General features: G+C 35.7%; 1 protein-coding gene across 2 annotated transcripts in view; it reads left to right on the top strand.

The window, feature by feature from the left end:
• Positions 1–15,477, top strand: part of BNC2 (basonuclin 2) — a 230,050-nt gene that overhangs the window by 70,649 nt on the left and 143,924 nt on the right. The window contains exon 2 of one of the 2 annotated variants that reach the window (XM_036403396.1): positions 4,445–4,464. The exons of the other annotated variant lie outside the window; for it this stretch is intronic. Coding sequence (XP_036259289.1) covers positions 4,445–4,464 — 20 coding nt within the window. The remainder of the gene's footprint in view (positions 1–4,444; positions 4,465–15,477) is intronic. 2 annotated transcript variants of the gene reach the window in all.

Below are 15,477 nucleotides of genomic sequence, written 5' to 3'. Positions count from 1 at the left end.
TTGTTTATTGATATTAGATACGTATTCTCTGTGAATAGGAACTCACAAGTTCTCCAAGAATTCAGATTGCTATCTGAAAAATAAGTAATCACTATCAGTGATTACACCTGGTTTTATAAAACAGAATCAATCATGAGGTTTTCATCTGGAAATTAAATATTGTTTGAGACATTTGCCTGAACTGTCCATGTAAAGTGCCCATGCTAAGTAGCTTTCTGTGTACTGCCCATGTTAAGTAGCTTTCTGAATATCAGGAATCTCAGCATATTATGAATAGCTGGATTCAAAGCATCAGTAAAACAGGAACCAAAAATTTGTGAAGTTTTGGATAAGAAATTCTTAGAAATTTCACAGGATGCTTGATTTAATTGACTCAACCCAGAAATTTAGAGCAGTTTAGCTTTACATAGAGATAATTTGTAGATGTTTATATAGTGTGAGGATGATTTTCTACTTGTTATATTAGAATTATAAACCCATTGCGATGCTGTTTATAGGTCTTTTCATCACCTGTGTATAAAAGAAATTTGTCGAGTAAAAGGATCCATAAGAATGAGTAGTACCATTTGGTTTCTGGCTGTTCTCTCTCACTGATTTCTGAGTTTTCTAAATCTATGAAGTTGAACTTTCCTAATGGGACTTTGGTTACTTACTTGCAATTTCCATTTGGTATGTAAATCAAATCTGTAAATTGTGTTTGTCTTTTCAGCATTTTCAAGCTTTGAGTGATGCATGCTGTCTAATTGTAATTTGTTAATATAATACTTTATCCTGTTCATGAGATTTCTCATTTAAGAAAATGTATTCTTCTATAAGAAATTTTGAAAAGTGCCCTTAAAGAGTAATTTCATTGTCTTCAAGTTGTCAGCACTTTTCTTGCTATTCCTCCCTACATTTTTACAATAAATGCTGCTGTTGGTATTTACCAGCTCCCTTTTGCCTTGCTGGAGTGCAGATTTCTTAATGGCCCTTGAAACATGGGGCTGATGACAGAGCCTGTGTTTGGGAAAGCTGTCGGTCTTTGATAGATAAAAGTCGTGTCAGAAGGCAGGTTTTGAGTAGTACCTGGATCCTACACCCACCAAGTATTGTCTAGTAGCTCATTAGGTTTGTGAAACAGCTCCGTCTTCAGGAAGTGGCCAAACAACTCTGGCTGTCCCAAACTGTGGAGAACACATCAAAGTATTCTGTGCACCTGATGGCAGGTAACTGTTCCCTCTGCTTTAACTCGGATTCTGCTTTTGATGAATCAGTTGGTCTGGAGAGAAGTGCTGCCTCTGAATTATGGTATTATAAAGCACTAAGGCACTACAGTAATGTTTGGGCAACTGAAAGTCTGTTTTGTTTACATAAACAGCACCACCTCATCTGCACCCAGGAGAGGTGTTGTTCATGTCAGTGTTGGCTGTCCCTTATACTTCAAAACCTTCCTCTTCATACTGAAGTGTCTGTGTTCAGGCAGTGTGAAGTAAGCCCTACAATTCAAAAAATTTTGTGTAAGTATTTATATAGTGGTCAGTAATTCAGTTATTAATCCTTGTTGGTCAGAAAAGTAGGCATAAAAATATCCTCATTTCTGGAGTCTGTGAAAGTGAGGCAGCTGGGAATTCTTGACTTACCAGAAATCTTAGATAGTCCACAAATTTGGAATTGGAACAGGAATTCCTGGCTCTCCCTCATGTTCTCAGGCAAATAGATTGCATCTCACTGAGAAGTGTGCGAAAGCTGATAACATTATAGTCCAACTGATAACTCTCTGGGGAGAAGGAGAGCTCTGCCTTGAAGTTCACCAGATGTTTGGGAGTTTACATTGTATGTGAACTATGAAAAATTGTATCCTTAATACAAGCTTTCTCAGTTGTATGGAATTATGTTATAGGTAGGAATTATGATATAGGTATTTATACACAGAAAGACTAAGTTTAAGATTTTAGCAATGTTGTAATTTTATATGAATTAATTCTGGTTTTCTAAGAAGATTTCGTCTAAGTTGGTGAGCACTACCTTAAAATAGCATTTCTTTTTTAATTTCCTTTTAACATTTGTTTTTCTTAGTTCATGGTTTTCATTAGAGTTCTCTGACTAGCTTATTAAGGTAAAATCCTTAAGCTTTTTTCTTATATCTTAAAGATTTAAATAAAGAACAGAGGAATGGGGTAGGCCTGGTCTTGCTGTAATAGCTTTTTTTATTTTTCTGGAAGTGCTTTTGTTAGAACTTGCTTTTTCTTCCTGCTAACTGATATATTAAACACTTTATAAACTTGAGAGTTTAATCTGGGCACAGCAAAAGAATAAAATTGCCATGAACTTCAAAAGGATCAGAATTGCAGCCTAAAATTTTACAGACCTGATAGAAAAATTATCTCTTTTGCCCTTAGCTTGGTAGAGAAATCTAAGTAAGCTTGAAATGTGCAAGAAGGCATTTATGTCTATCATTAGTATACAGTCCTCCATGTTTTCTGTTTAATGTATACCTTGTATCATGTCTAATGAAATGTAGAAGGTACCATAATTTTTAAACAGTAATACTGAAATGTTACAGAGGTACACAAAGTTATGATAAAATGTTGGACCATTTTGTGATTGTATTTCTTTGTGACCAGTTGGTTAATTAATTTTATATGATAGGAGCAGAAGTAAAGAGACTTATCATAAAGTAAACAATTACAAGTCATTAATAAATTAGATAAATAATGATGTTCATGCAGTGAATTGTTGTTATCAGCCTACGTTTGAAAAAACTTTTAGATGAGGATAATTTAGTGCACTAAATTCCAAAGAGGCCAGTCATCTTGTTACCAATATGGCATGGGATAAAATTAATCCCTTTTTAACTGCAGTGTGAATATTCAAATTGCTTGTTTCATGAGCTAAGTATCTTATTAAATCACAAGAATTGCACAGCCAGAGAGAGGCGAGAAAGAGCCTGCCTGTGTGAGAGCAGGGCAGAGTGTTCATTATTAAACACTGGTTGCTGCTAAAATATGGTTTCCATATGGAGCAGACTACATGTAATTTATGTAAACCACATTGGTAATAGTTTTTATCAAGTGGTGCTAAACACGAGCTAAATCCAGCATAACTGTTTATGTAGACTGTGTGTAAGTAAATTGTGGGTATTACTAGGGCTGGTGAGATATTTCAGGAAAATATTTCCTTTGCTGTCCCCATTATATAATAGCACAACTCACATCTGCAGCAATGCCTGCTTTGAATAAGATGATTTTGGAGCTTAGACAGGAAGTGAAAGAAACTGATTTGTAATAAACCACCAATAGCACTGATCTAAAATATAAAATATCTGTTAAACCTTCTCTGCACGTGAACTCATATGTTTTACTCTTCCTTCTGAAAAGATGGAATAAAGACATGGTAAAAGTTATTTACTCCAAACTATAATGAGGTACCTAATAGTGGTGGTCATTAAGAAAAGGCAAGAAATTAGGAAAGTGAGAAGAGGCAAGAAAAGGCGAGAAATTAGAAAGAAGATGCTTATACATGCTTTTGTTTTGGGAGAGAGTTTTGGACAATATATGGGAATATTCTAACTTAGGTTAAAAACTGTACAAGAATGCAGCATGAGATGGAAATAAATGTTCCCTTTTGAGGTGATAAAAAACTTTAGTATTAGCCCATAAATGTTTTGTATGTTCATTCTTTACTTGGAAAGGAGTACACAGGATTAGTTTGCTTCGCAGGTAAGAATAATGTGAAGTCTGTTTAAAAGACAGGAAAACACTGATTAGATAATAGTTTTTGATGGACTGAACTGCAAGCTCCTGGCCTCTGATTCTGCCTGCACCATCTCTTTATGGACAAGTTTTCCAAAACCCATGTTTATTTTTCTTACTGCAGATTGTAATTCTTAAAAAGTTAAGTAAAAAAAAATCTGTATTGGTAACATTTTAAAACTAAGTAAAAAGCAAAAACCATAATAAAATAATTTCTAGGAAAATTCAACCAGGAAAAACATGGAGCGAGCTGCTGAGAAGTATCCCGGCTTTTAGGACAGACTTGGACCACAGAACCTCCAGAGCTTCCTTCAATCTAAATTAGACTATGATTATAAAAATACCCAAACAAACCATTGAAAAAAAATACCAAAAACCCATACCAAAATAAACTGAAAAAAACCCACCTCCCAAAACTAATGGTGTATATATGTTACCTAGATCTGTTCTTGGGCAAAAGCACAAATTTCTTCCTGAAAACTTATATTTACACATTTACAATTAGGCAATTAGGAAGAAAAATCTTCAGGTTGGTGTTTTTGGTTTTGTTTTTTTTTTTTTCATTTAACTGTGAAGGAGCCATCAAAGTGTATATATAAAGGAACACAAACACAAAAAAAAACCAAATTGTAGATTTCATAGCACTCTATGGCTACTGTTTGCATGCCTCATTTTGAGCTGCCCATTCTGTTGCCTTACTAACATGTCCAGAGCACTGTTATGTCTGGGTCATGTTGAAGAAGAGATAGCCTCAAAGCATTCTCTACTGCCTTGGCTTCTTACTCCTCTGGGAGAGAAGGATAATTATTTCCAAAGAAACTCAAGGTAGACCTGAAGGTAGATTGGTTGGTGATTTTGATATGAATCTGCCCCTCAAAGAAGCAATGAGTAGTACTGTTGTTTCCAAATCTAAAATGATTATAATTATTTTTCTTAGAAAAAGTAATATGATTTTCATATATTGAATATTATCTAAGTACCAAAGGCAGCTACCACATTTTTATAATTGCTGCTCTTGATTATACTGTGGCCTAGTCAAACTGGTAAATTGTACTATAAATTCATTCCTTCCTTTCTATAAAAAGTGCATTAATGATTTGCAATTTGTAAAAATCATGCTATTGCTGGGAAAAAAACCCCAAAACTGTAGTTTTCACTTCAAACAGTCTAACCATCTCTGGAAATCACAGAATGAATTTTGCAGGTGACTAAGTCACATGATAGTGTTTTTGAATCACAGTTGATTGGATTAATGATTCAAAACTTTTTGTTGAGAAAAATATTTAGTTCTTCAGTTTAATTCTTCTCAGAAATTCTCCTCCTGTAATTTTTTAAGCATCTGAATGTAGAAAAGTGAACCATTAATTATAGGGTAGGGCAAACAAATAAAAGGAACCATTAATTGAAGTCAGGAAAACAGATTCAGATTTTTGTTCAGGGAAGTGTGCATGAATACATTTTGCTCTTATCAGGAAATTATAGTGGGGTGAGCTGACATATAGGGTACTGCACATTGTACGGTTATTTTTGAAATAATTTTAAATTAATTTTTATTTCCATAATATATAAATTTCAGAAAAAAATGGAAATGAAAATATTGTGAATATTATGAATAGGTGAATCATATGTTTAGTCAGTTCTTATTGTAGTAAAATGTAATAGGGAATTAGAATCAGCTGTATAATTGTACATGAAATTATAAGACACAGTGCAAAAGATATTCCTCCTGTGTTGATGCTGGATATTTCTAATTGTCCTCTCCCAGTTCTTTCTTTGCTGCTTGACTGATTTTGTTTTCTTTTGAATTTTAAAAATGAACGAGTCTCATTTTTGTACTCACAGAAAAATGATGCTCGCATTAGGAAGTAATGTAAATAGTAGAGCTAATTCAGTGATAGCTGCTTATTATTGTTATGACTATTCTTCTTTGGACTCTCCAAAGACCTCCTGAAGACCTTTTCCATTTTAAGAGGAAACATATTTTATTAGTTTTTAATTTGAGGTAAACCAGTAAATCATTAAAACAAAACCAACTTCTGCCCTAGAGTTAAAAAAAAGGTGATTTTTAAGTGTGTAAAGAGCTCAAGTTTTTTATTTCCTTTTAGCTTATGTTTACTAAAAGCATTAACAATTGATTGCTGCTGTTGCCGGGCTGATGTTAGGCTAATACACAAGATACCTTAAAGAACTTTTCTATTCTTTTCATAACCTGCTATATCTATTCCACCCAAAAACACCCCTTAGTATGCAGACCATCCAGTGCACCTCTTTGAAGGGCTTATGTCTGAGCTGTCTTCAGTCTATCTTATCAAGAAGGAGAAGATGGAGATGAATTTCAGCATCCTTTGATCACTCCTCCCCATTCCACTGCTGGTGAGAGCTTCAGTTGTACAGTAAGAACAGCATCAGGATTTTATTTGGTATAGGAAACTTGACTACAAATAGATTCACAGGCTGATATACATATAGAAGAAAGGGATGAATACAAATATCATGAAGGGGATTTGTTTACCCTCTGAAAATGGAGTAAGTTCATGCTTCCTTGTTGAATACATGGCTCATCTAGGAATGAACAGTCAGAGCAGTTCTTAAAATCATGAAGCTGTTTGGTATGTAAAAGCTGACTTGAATAATTTCTCATCACTTCTTAGTACTGTGAGTTGAAATTCTTTTTAGTTGTTTAGCTCCCTGATTACTGAAGCAAGTCTGTATAATTTGACTTGCAGTTCATGCATTACTCCTTGTATGTCAGCATGATATCACAGGTGCATTCCATAGGGAGAGATCACAGTCTGTGTATTTGTATATACTTCAAATGTATATTTAAGTACACATATTTTATATTATATTTATACTATAAAAAGTATATTTATTTGTAAACTTAAAATAGTTTTCCTACAAAGTATGTGTATACAAAATATATAATGTCATACTGCATTGAAGTGTTGTTTGCTCTTGATTGGGACTCTCTGAATAGCTCACTTAATGGCTTTATGGCTTGGGGAAATATGACCATCCCCAATGTGAAACAAAAGCCTGAAAGCTGCTAAACATGCTCACAGTGCCTTTGTGCACATATAGGCTCTGTACAAAAACCAGTCACCACAGGTAGACAGACTGCTGTAGGTTTTGGCCTTTCTTACCTGCTTCCCAATATATATTTAAGGGGGGATGTCTCTTTCTGCTGGAAAATCCTGTGATAGATGTGTGATGTACTGATTGCACTGTTCTCAAAAATCCATCATGAGACAATTACTTAAATCTATATTTTTTTCAAAAATTCTGAAAATTTATGGTTAATTTAAAATTTATTCCTTTAAAAAATTTCACCTTTTGCTGTGTGGATACTCTCTAAAATGCATACCTATGTGAGCTGTAAGGTAAAAAAATACCAGTCCTCCGCTTGAAATTTTAAAGAATATTAGGATTTATATCATGCATTTCTGCAGGCATGGAAACATGAACTGAGTTTTTGTTGAATGTGATAGGGGAGAAACAGGCTTCCCAATGTGATGTTCAGTACTTCTTTTTAATCCTGGGCTGGGAACACCAGACTTGCACTTCATAGCATTTCTACTTCTTATGTAAAGGAAAGCTACTCTAAGCCAATTATTTGTTGGGGTTTTTTTTGTTTTTTTTAATTGCCTAATTTTTTTCTCCAGCCTCTCTCAGTCAGCTACAGTAAGTTTATATTAATTTTCTTACCTGGACTTTCACATAGAGGAATCAAAAAATTGTCACTCTGAAAACTTGTAAAAATCTCTGAAACGCTGCTGGAAAGTATTCAGTAAAGTATGTGGCATTTACAGCACATAACATAGTTTGGTGGGCAATAGCTTTTACTGGTTTTCCTGTCAGGGTGATGTATGCAATTAGAGATTAATGAAATAATTTGTGAGTTTTGTGACCTTCCCAGATTTAATCTGATAAAATCTGAAGATCTCAAGCATCATTCTTCTCCAGATCCCTCTAGATTTGTGCAGAGAATTCTGTGCTTTTAAGTACAAACACAAATTTGTGGACATAGTGTGTTTTAAGTATACACGTGTCTTTTTCTGTGCTTTAAGCTGTTGTACAAGCAGAGCAGACGGGTAGATGCATACTCTGTCTCTTTAAATTTCCTGACTCGGGCTGCTTTGACAAAGACCTCCTTATCATTTTCTTGAAACGCAGTTTCCTGAATCAGCGGATTTTTTTCCCCCCCTTGAAACTTCTGAAACTCTGAACTCTGTCAAAACAACATGGCTGGCAAGTTTTAGGGACAGAGCAGAGACATAGACAGAGACAAAGAAGCCCCTGAGAAGGCAGACGGACTTAAATTGCTTGTGGTTTTTCAGTACAGCTGGTTTCAGATGTGTCGGCCTTGTTCTGCACTGGTTCCACTGCCAAAGCAAGACTGTCACAGCTGGTAGTACTTACTGCACTTGCGGGAAAGTATGTGATTCATTAGTTGGAACCGTATGTTTTTCACCAGTTCTGGTCATGTTTTTGTTAGGATGTGGTAAAAGCATAAGCAGGGGGTGAAGGGACAATGGAAATATGTGACTTGTTAAAGATTGGCCCCAACCAGTTATTAGCTAAATTGTATGCTGTAATAAAAAAAAAAAAAAAAAAAAAAAAAAAAAAAAGAAAGAAAAAAACCCACCAAAAAACAAAACAGCAAAACCAAAACAAAACAGAAAAAAAAAAACCAACAAAAAAAGGAAAAACAAAAAAAACCCAAAAAAAACCCCAAACCCACACTAAAACCAAAAAACCCCAAACAACAAAAAACTGTTGCTCTTATGACAAATGATTTCATTTTTTACTGAGGGTCACTTAGTCATATATAGTAAAGAGAAAAAAGAATTGTCACCATCAAATTCATTTTCTCATCTTTTCTGTGGAGTACCACAAACTTTTTAAATGAAAACTATAGTACAGGATGAAGACATGCAAGCAAAAAACAGTAATTTAGTAAAAAACCAGACAAACCGGCCAAAAAATTTGTATTTTTTGAGAGGAGGTAGTTGCTTCTACTGATAAAATACAACTGTGGCATGAAGGCTTGTGGCAAATGTTTGGTGTATTGAACTATTTGGTGAGAGCTGTAAGTGGCTGTTGCTGTGCCTACAAGTGATAAAACAGACCAGAATTGTAGGTGAGATGTAATAAGCTCTTTTGTTTATTTTTTTTTTCCTGAGTATTTTTGACTGCTGGAGAGGGTTTTTGTACTGATGTTTACTTTATCGCTGTTTGAATTTAAACATAATTGATGAAAGGAGAAAAAAAAGAGGGTTGTGGGAAAAACAGTTAATTTCAAAGAAACATTATTTTATCATCAAGCTGTTAATACAGTTCCCCCCACTTTCATAGCACCAATTACATGAAGAATTCAATTTCGTGTATTTTAGAAAGTACTTTCACACTTTCCCACTCCCCCCATCCCATTTTCCCTCCCAGCCTCTTTATATGTATACACAACCACTGGACTTTATAGAACTAGAACCAGGTCTGTCTCTGATAATTAGCTCAGTTGGCTGCAGCATAAATAAAGAAATGCACTTAGGGGCTGTAGTCTGTGACATGGTTTAACAGAGCATAAAAAGGTGCATCTGTTAACATGCCTGAATTCAGTCACCTTACTGTCACCCACAGAAAGATACCACCTCTGAAATCTGCCAATGCTATTTTGCAAACAAGAGGCCACTGTTGTATTAAATTAACCAGACTGTGAATGTGCAAAGTGCTGCCTCTTAAAAATCGTGCTGTCTTGGCTTACAGTGGTGTTGCAATGAGTCCCTCCAGTATCTATTAGGATGACCTGTGGCACTGAATACTTCAACACTCTTCTGGCTAGTATTGTTGACCTTTGTCAGCTTGATAAAAAAGCAGAGCCTAGAAATGTGCTTGTCATTTTTAGTGAACCAGGAGGCTGGAAAGTATGGGGAAGGGGAGGGGGCTGCAGGGAAGCACAGAGACGCCAACAGCCTGTTTTTGCTTAAATTAGGATGCTGAATCCAGGACAAAATTGCAGTCTGCTTCCCTTCTCCTCCCCAGCAGCCCCATGTCTCTCACCCCTTTCTTCCCCTGACTGTTGCTACTTGATTTGAGGTCTGAAATAATGAGGAATGTCTGCGTGATCAAAGTTACTGTCTGCCTCCTGATCTCCAAAGAAGCCCTGCTATATGTATTTGGTAGGCGACAAACAGCTTGTTGTAATGTATTTGAAGGTAATACAATCACACTTTTGTTATGTTCTTTGAACATTTATTTGCTTTCTAGTTTAGTAATCCTTATGAAAAAAATTAAAACTATGTAGGGTTTACTTTTATTTAGCTGTATAAAGATTTTCAAATTATTTGCGGGGAAAATATAATTTCAACAGGGGATACAGCCAAGCATACTTCACTGAATTTATAAGTTCTTAATTTCACAGACATGTAATTCCTTTGAAAATGTTGATGAAGATCTAGTTAGCTTTGTCCAGATACTTTAGAAGATAATAAGGTATCTGTTTTCAGTACACATTTGTGCTATGCATACTTTAATTTTCTATTGGTATGTATTATATATATATACACACACACACACATATATATATACTAAAACGTATTATTCAGATGGTCCAACTGTGTGTCTTATCCATTAGAAAGTGATGTAATGCCAGTGGGAGCTAGTCCCACACAACTTGAATCAAAATTTATTCCACTTGGCAGTAACAAAATGTGAATGACCAGGAGGGGTGATGCATTCTCTACTGTATTTTGAAGTTGTTACACTGGAAATATCCCACCCAGTTGTGCTTGGCCCTTTAGTCCTGACATTGGGCCGCACCTGCATTCCTGCTATCCAGACCCATCTTTGTTTTTGCCAACTGTCTTTACCAAGGAATATCTCCATGGAAAAAACTTAAAAATCTGAAAAAAGAACCCAGAAAACCCACACATTAACATTTACCTTACTGCTTGTAGAGAGAGACTGGGGAGGGAATGAAGTTGCTATCAAGAGAAATGATAGTGCTGCAAAATCCCTTATCTAAGTGCTGTGGAGTTATAATAAGCCAGCTGTAAAGCAGAAGAAAAAAAGTCACTAAGTTCTCTTCAGTTCTCTTGATTTTTTTTTCCCCAGTTATGACTTTTCCGTCTTTTTTTATTATTATTTTATTTTTTCTCCTCTCTTTTTAAGCTCTAGGGAATTTTGAGAGAAGCAAACCTAAAGGAAAAAAAAAAAAAGCTGAGGTTTATGTAAGAAGAAATTAAGGTTAATGATCATTGGCTTATTTTCCTAGTCCGTGGGCGTGGATGGAGGAGTAATCAGTGCAGGTGGCCTTGCCAGTTGGGAGTTTTTCTTTGTCATCAAGAAAATAAGGAGAGTGCAGGGATTGAATTACCACAACTATTTCAGGGCTAACCGTATTTTGTTTCCCCATTGGCTCAGATTTAAGGACAGAAAGCTGGCATTAATTTTATCCGAAAGAAAAGCACAGTTAATGCTCTATATATTCTGAGATAATTTGACTGGATATGTAAGAATCTGCTTGTTCAAATGCATGTCTAGTGTAATATTACAAATAATTTTGCATATAACACACTGAAAAGCAAAGTACTTCTCTTAATTTGTTCAGACAATTTATTCTTCTGTACCCAATTACCACTCACTTTATTGAATTTTTAAGAGCTGCTTATTAAAAAATGTGCTCCAACTGCTTCTGTTGGCTTCCCAGGTGCCTGTTATTACATGTCAAGATGCTCCCTTCTAAGTTCTAGACGATGTACAGAATTGAAGGAGTTCTAAAGAAGTGTGTGCCCTGAAACGATATCTAGTGGGCATTCATATCTTCTCCATGGAAGAGCAGTTCTTTTAAATAAAAAAAAAAATTATTGAAAAAGAATGAAATGACAGATAATTCAGGCAAACAATCCCTTGATAAATCCTACTTAGACATCTTCTACATCAATGATGTTTTGTGTATGCTGTTGCTGGAAAAGGTAATGGTCAAGAGATTTCAATTTCAAATACAGGAAAATGAGAAATAAAAGTCAAGGGGAGCCTGAAAAAGCTATAGAGTGGAGAAAACAGTAGTCAGAATGTTTTGATATGTTTGTGTGTGCGCTTATAACACATGCAGTTGCCCATCCATGCCCATCCATCCATGTTTGACTAGAAGGGGATTGTAACTACCAAATGGATAGTCTCACTTTCAGGACATGATGTAGCAACTTTCAGGACATCAGTAGCAACTGTTACTTTAGCACAAAATCTGTGTGAATTTTACATTACAAGTAATGTTGTTCCAGTTTAAAATAAAGATTTAAAACTGCTATGTATTTTCATTGTTGTGGGGATTTTAGTTTTATTTAATAAAGCTGATAGCAATCCCCCATTCACACTGTTAAAGGAACACCAGTGTTACAAATTTAGTTGCTATTATTCAAAATAAATTACAGCATGAGGAGGATTAAATTCAAGAATAGGGGTCCAGATTTTGGTTCCCTTAGTCCTCAGAGGTAAGTGTCAACATATAGCTGAATAGTCATGAGACATTCATTAATATGAATAGTTGGTCTGCTGCTGCACCTTACCATGGTTTATTAATAACTTATGGACAGACCACTCCCAGGCATGCAGAGGGCAAGAATACTTTAATGATTGAAGGATCCTCTCAGTAAAAAAGAAAGAATGAGATGTTTTATTTCAGCAGCACCATTTGAAAAGCTGTAGTTAAGATGTGTGTCATACACTGTGATTCAGGTTGTATCAGTAACGTTTGAACTACATATCCCAATTTTTTTTTCAGTGTTTAAAGTAGTATATAAAATTTTCTTCCAGGCTGAAAGATGACATAAAGAAATATTTGCCCTTAAGGAACTATTTTTTGGCCAAATCTTTTATCTTTTTTCTTTTTTTTTTTTTAACTCAATGAATGGAGGGGAAATAAAATGAATGTTACTATTTCAAGGCTTTCTTCCTCTTTACTGATGGAAGTCACAGGAAATTAAATTAAAACCAAAAATGCTGGCATATAGTCCATAGCAAGACCTAGTGTTTCTGTCACTGAAAAAGCAATGTTTCTTATTCATGCAAAAAGAAGTTTTTAAGAACTCACCTTCCGTTAAGTCACCCTGCTGTTGATAGATGATTGCAGTTATGATGCGTAGATAATCTCACTATAGAAGGAGAAAAACGTAGCAAAGATGGTGAATTTAGAATTTTTAAAAAAAAAAAGTTCTGCTCTTGAAAGCATTTAACCTTGGGCATATATTTTCTTAAGGTTTTTGAGATACTCATAGCATACTACTCAATAAGACTATGTAGTCGTATTTTGTAAATAGTATCTCCAGTATAAGCATATCATGCTTTCTTTCATCATTTCCTAGTCAGTTAGAAGCTTAGTAGTCTCTCAAGTAAAAGTACATGCTGTGATACTTGATTGTTATCCAGAATAATGCAACTTCAGTCACTTCAGAGAAGTAGTCAATTTTACTTTCTGTGTTACACTTTTACTCTAAGTTAGTAAGCGCTAAGGCTGTGTGGTGAACCCTCCATTAAGCTGAGAGTTGACAGTGTTGACAACACTGTTGTTACTTCTTCAGTGCACATAATTACATTCCACAGCTTGTACTAAGACTACTCAGCCTTTTTCCCATTTTTCCTTTTCCCTTTCTCCCTTTCTCTTCACTTCTCTCCTTCTCCTTCTCCTTCTCCTTCTCCTTCTCCTTCTCCTTCTCCTTCTCCTTCTCCTTCTCCTTCTCCTTCTCCTTCTCCTTCTCCTTCTCCTTCTCCTTCTCCTTCTCCTTCTCCTTCTCCTTCTCCTTCTTTCTCCTTTCCTCTCTCCCTTTTGTGTCTGTGTGTCTTTTAAAATTCTAATCCTGAAAGACCACTGACATAAATAAAAACTGAGTCATGAAGTGGAACTGAAGAAATTTCATCCATGAATCTATCCAACAACAGTGGGGAAAATATTCAAGAATTATTAAAAAGGTTCTTTTGTTTGGTGTTTCTCCCCCTAATTTTTGGCCTTGATAAAGTTAAAAGAGGATCATTTGGTAGAAGAAACTGCATGTTTTTTCATAAGCTTTAATTTTTTTTTTTTAGTATCTAGCATGCTACCTTCCAATGAAATCTCTTCTGGTACTGTAATGTTTCTTTTGTGATTAAAAGCACTGAAGTACCCTGGATCAGGGGATTACTAGTTAGATACAGATTCTTGCTGCTTTAGGTCACCAGTTTGAATTCAGTCCAGGCCATCATCAGACTGCTGTTAACATCTGAGAGCATCATGGCATTCTCAGACCAATTCCCAGTAGGCACTTTTTCTCCCTTCTTCCATTCTCTAGTCTTTCTCTCCTGGGTTGAATTCCTTGTGTTGGGAAATCATCCTGCCAAGTTTAAGTGAGTTCTGTCATCCATGCTTGGATCCAGTTTTCTTTCACCTATGAATAGTTCATCCACACTCACTTCTTTTATATTACTTACTCGGGCATGACATTACCATCATCACCATCATTGATGTGTCCTTTTCATGTTTTAAGACAGTGTGAAGTAGGCAGATACTTGCCACAGAAAACTGAAAAGGAAATAAACAAAAAAATGCCCTAAAATAAACAGTTCTCCCCTCTCCTTACTCCCCCCCTCCCTGAAACACAGCTGTGCTGTGTAGGGTTTTATGGATTAAATGCTTGGCAGAGGTGCTGGAGTTGATAGGATTTCTGTTTACAGTAAGACAGCCTCATCCATGGAACTCACTTAATTTCATTTGGCTGCCAGACTCTGGGCGGCTACCCTTCTGATCATTCTTATCTCTCAGGAAAGATGAGAGGGTAAAGTTAATATTAATATCTCAAGGGGAAGAGGCAATGGGGTAAAGTTAAAATCACCAGGTTTTTTGTATAGGACATGGGAATATTTCTCTTTGGATGCTTTTACAATCATAGAAAGTTACAGAGAATTTTTCTGTATCTTTGTGGAAGAAATAAGCAGAAAGACTTCTGGGTGATATTTGTGTAGGGCCACCCACTGCAGCCTTTTTATCGATATGACCATTATGTTATGTGCCTGTATCTCTGTATTTGGGTACAGACAAGAAATAAAAATAAATAAATACATTGGCTAAGTTGTCAGTAATCACAACAGGAGGCTGAAGGATGAAATGAGCCATGGAGGCTAAGCTACTTTTTCAGCCGTGAAATTGACCTTCTTAGGTCAGGGTTATGACATGCTGGTAGACCGAAGAGTGTATAGAAGCTGTACTGCTGCTGCCTGTGGTGGTAAAAAAAGGGGACTTGTAGTTCTGAGGTTACCTGTTCACCTCTTATTCAACCATTACATTTGCCCTTTACAGTCAGATTTTTTTTAATGCTGATGTTATTCTGAGCATTGAAGACATCAGCAGATTATTATTGGAAATGTTTTGTACAGGGCTAGGAAATATTAGGGAAATAGCCCAGTTTGGCAGCAGGAAGGCAAGGTGGTGTAATTGTCCATTCCTTTCTAGCATTTCTACGATAGATTTTATAATTACTGGGTATACTTCCCCCCCTCCCCCCCCCAAAAAAAAAAGAAAAAGTTACATCCTTTAGCATTAAAATAAATAATTTAGAGCAAGACATAATTGTGCTCTTAGATCTGAAAAGCAGAAGTCAGGTCCATTACTCTGCTCTGCCTATGTGTATGTTAACAGTGATGCCTAGACAGGATGGTGGGATGATGGAGAGTGGGACACAAAGATGGAGAGTGGGACACAAGTCTTTGCCCTGCAGGTTTA

The sequence above is a fragment of the Molothrus ater genome, chromosome Z (genome assembly GCF_012460135.2).
Source record: "Molothrus ater isolate BHLD 08-10-18 breed brown headed cowbird chromosome Z, BPBGC_Mater_1.1, whole genome shotgun sequence".
Taxonomy (NCBI): domain Eukaryota; kingdom Metazoa; phylum Chordata; class Aves; order Passeriformes; family Icteridae; genus Molothrus; species Molothrus ater.
Note: the sequence above shows the minus strand (reverse complement) of the source record. Positions and strands in the feature narration are given on the sequence as shown.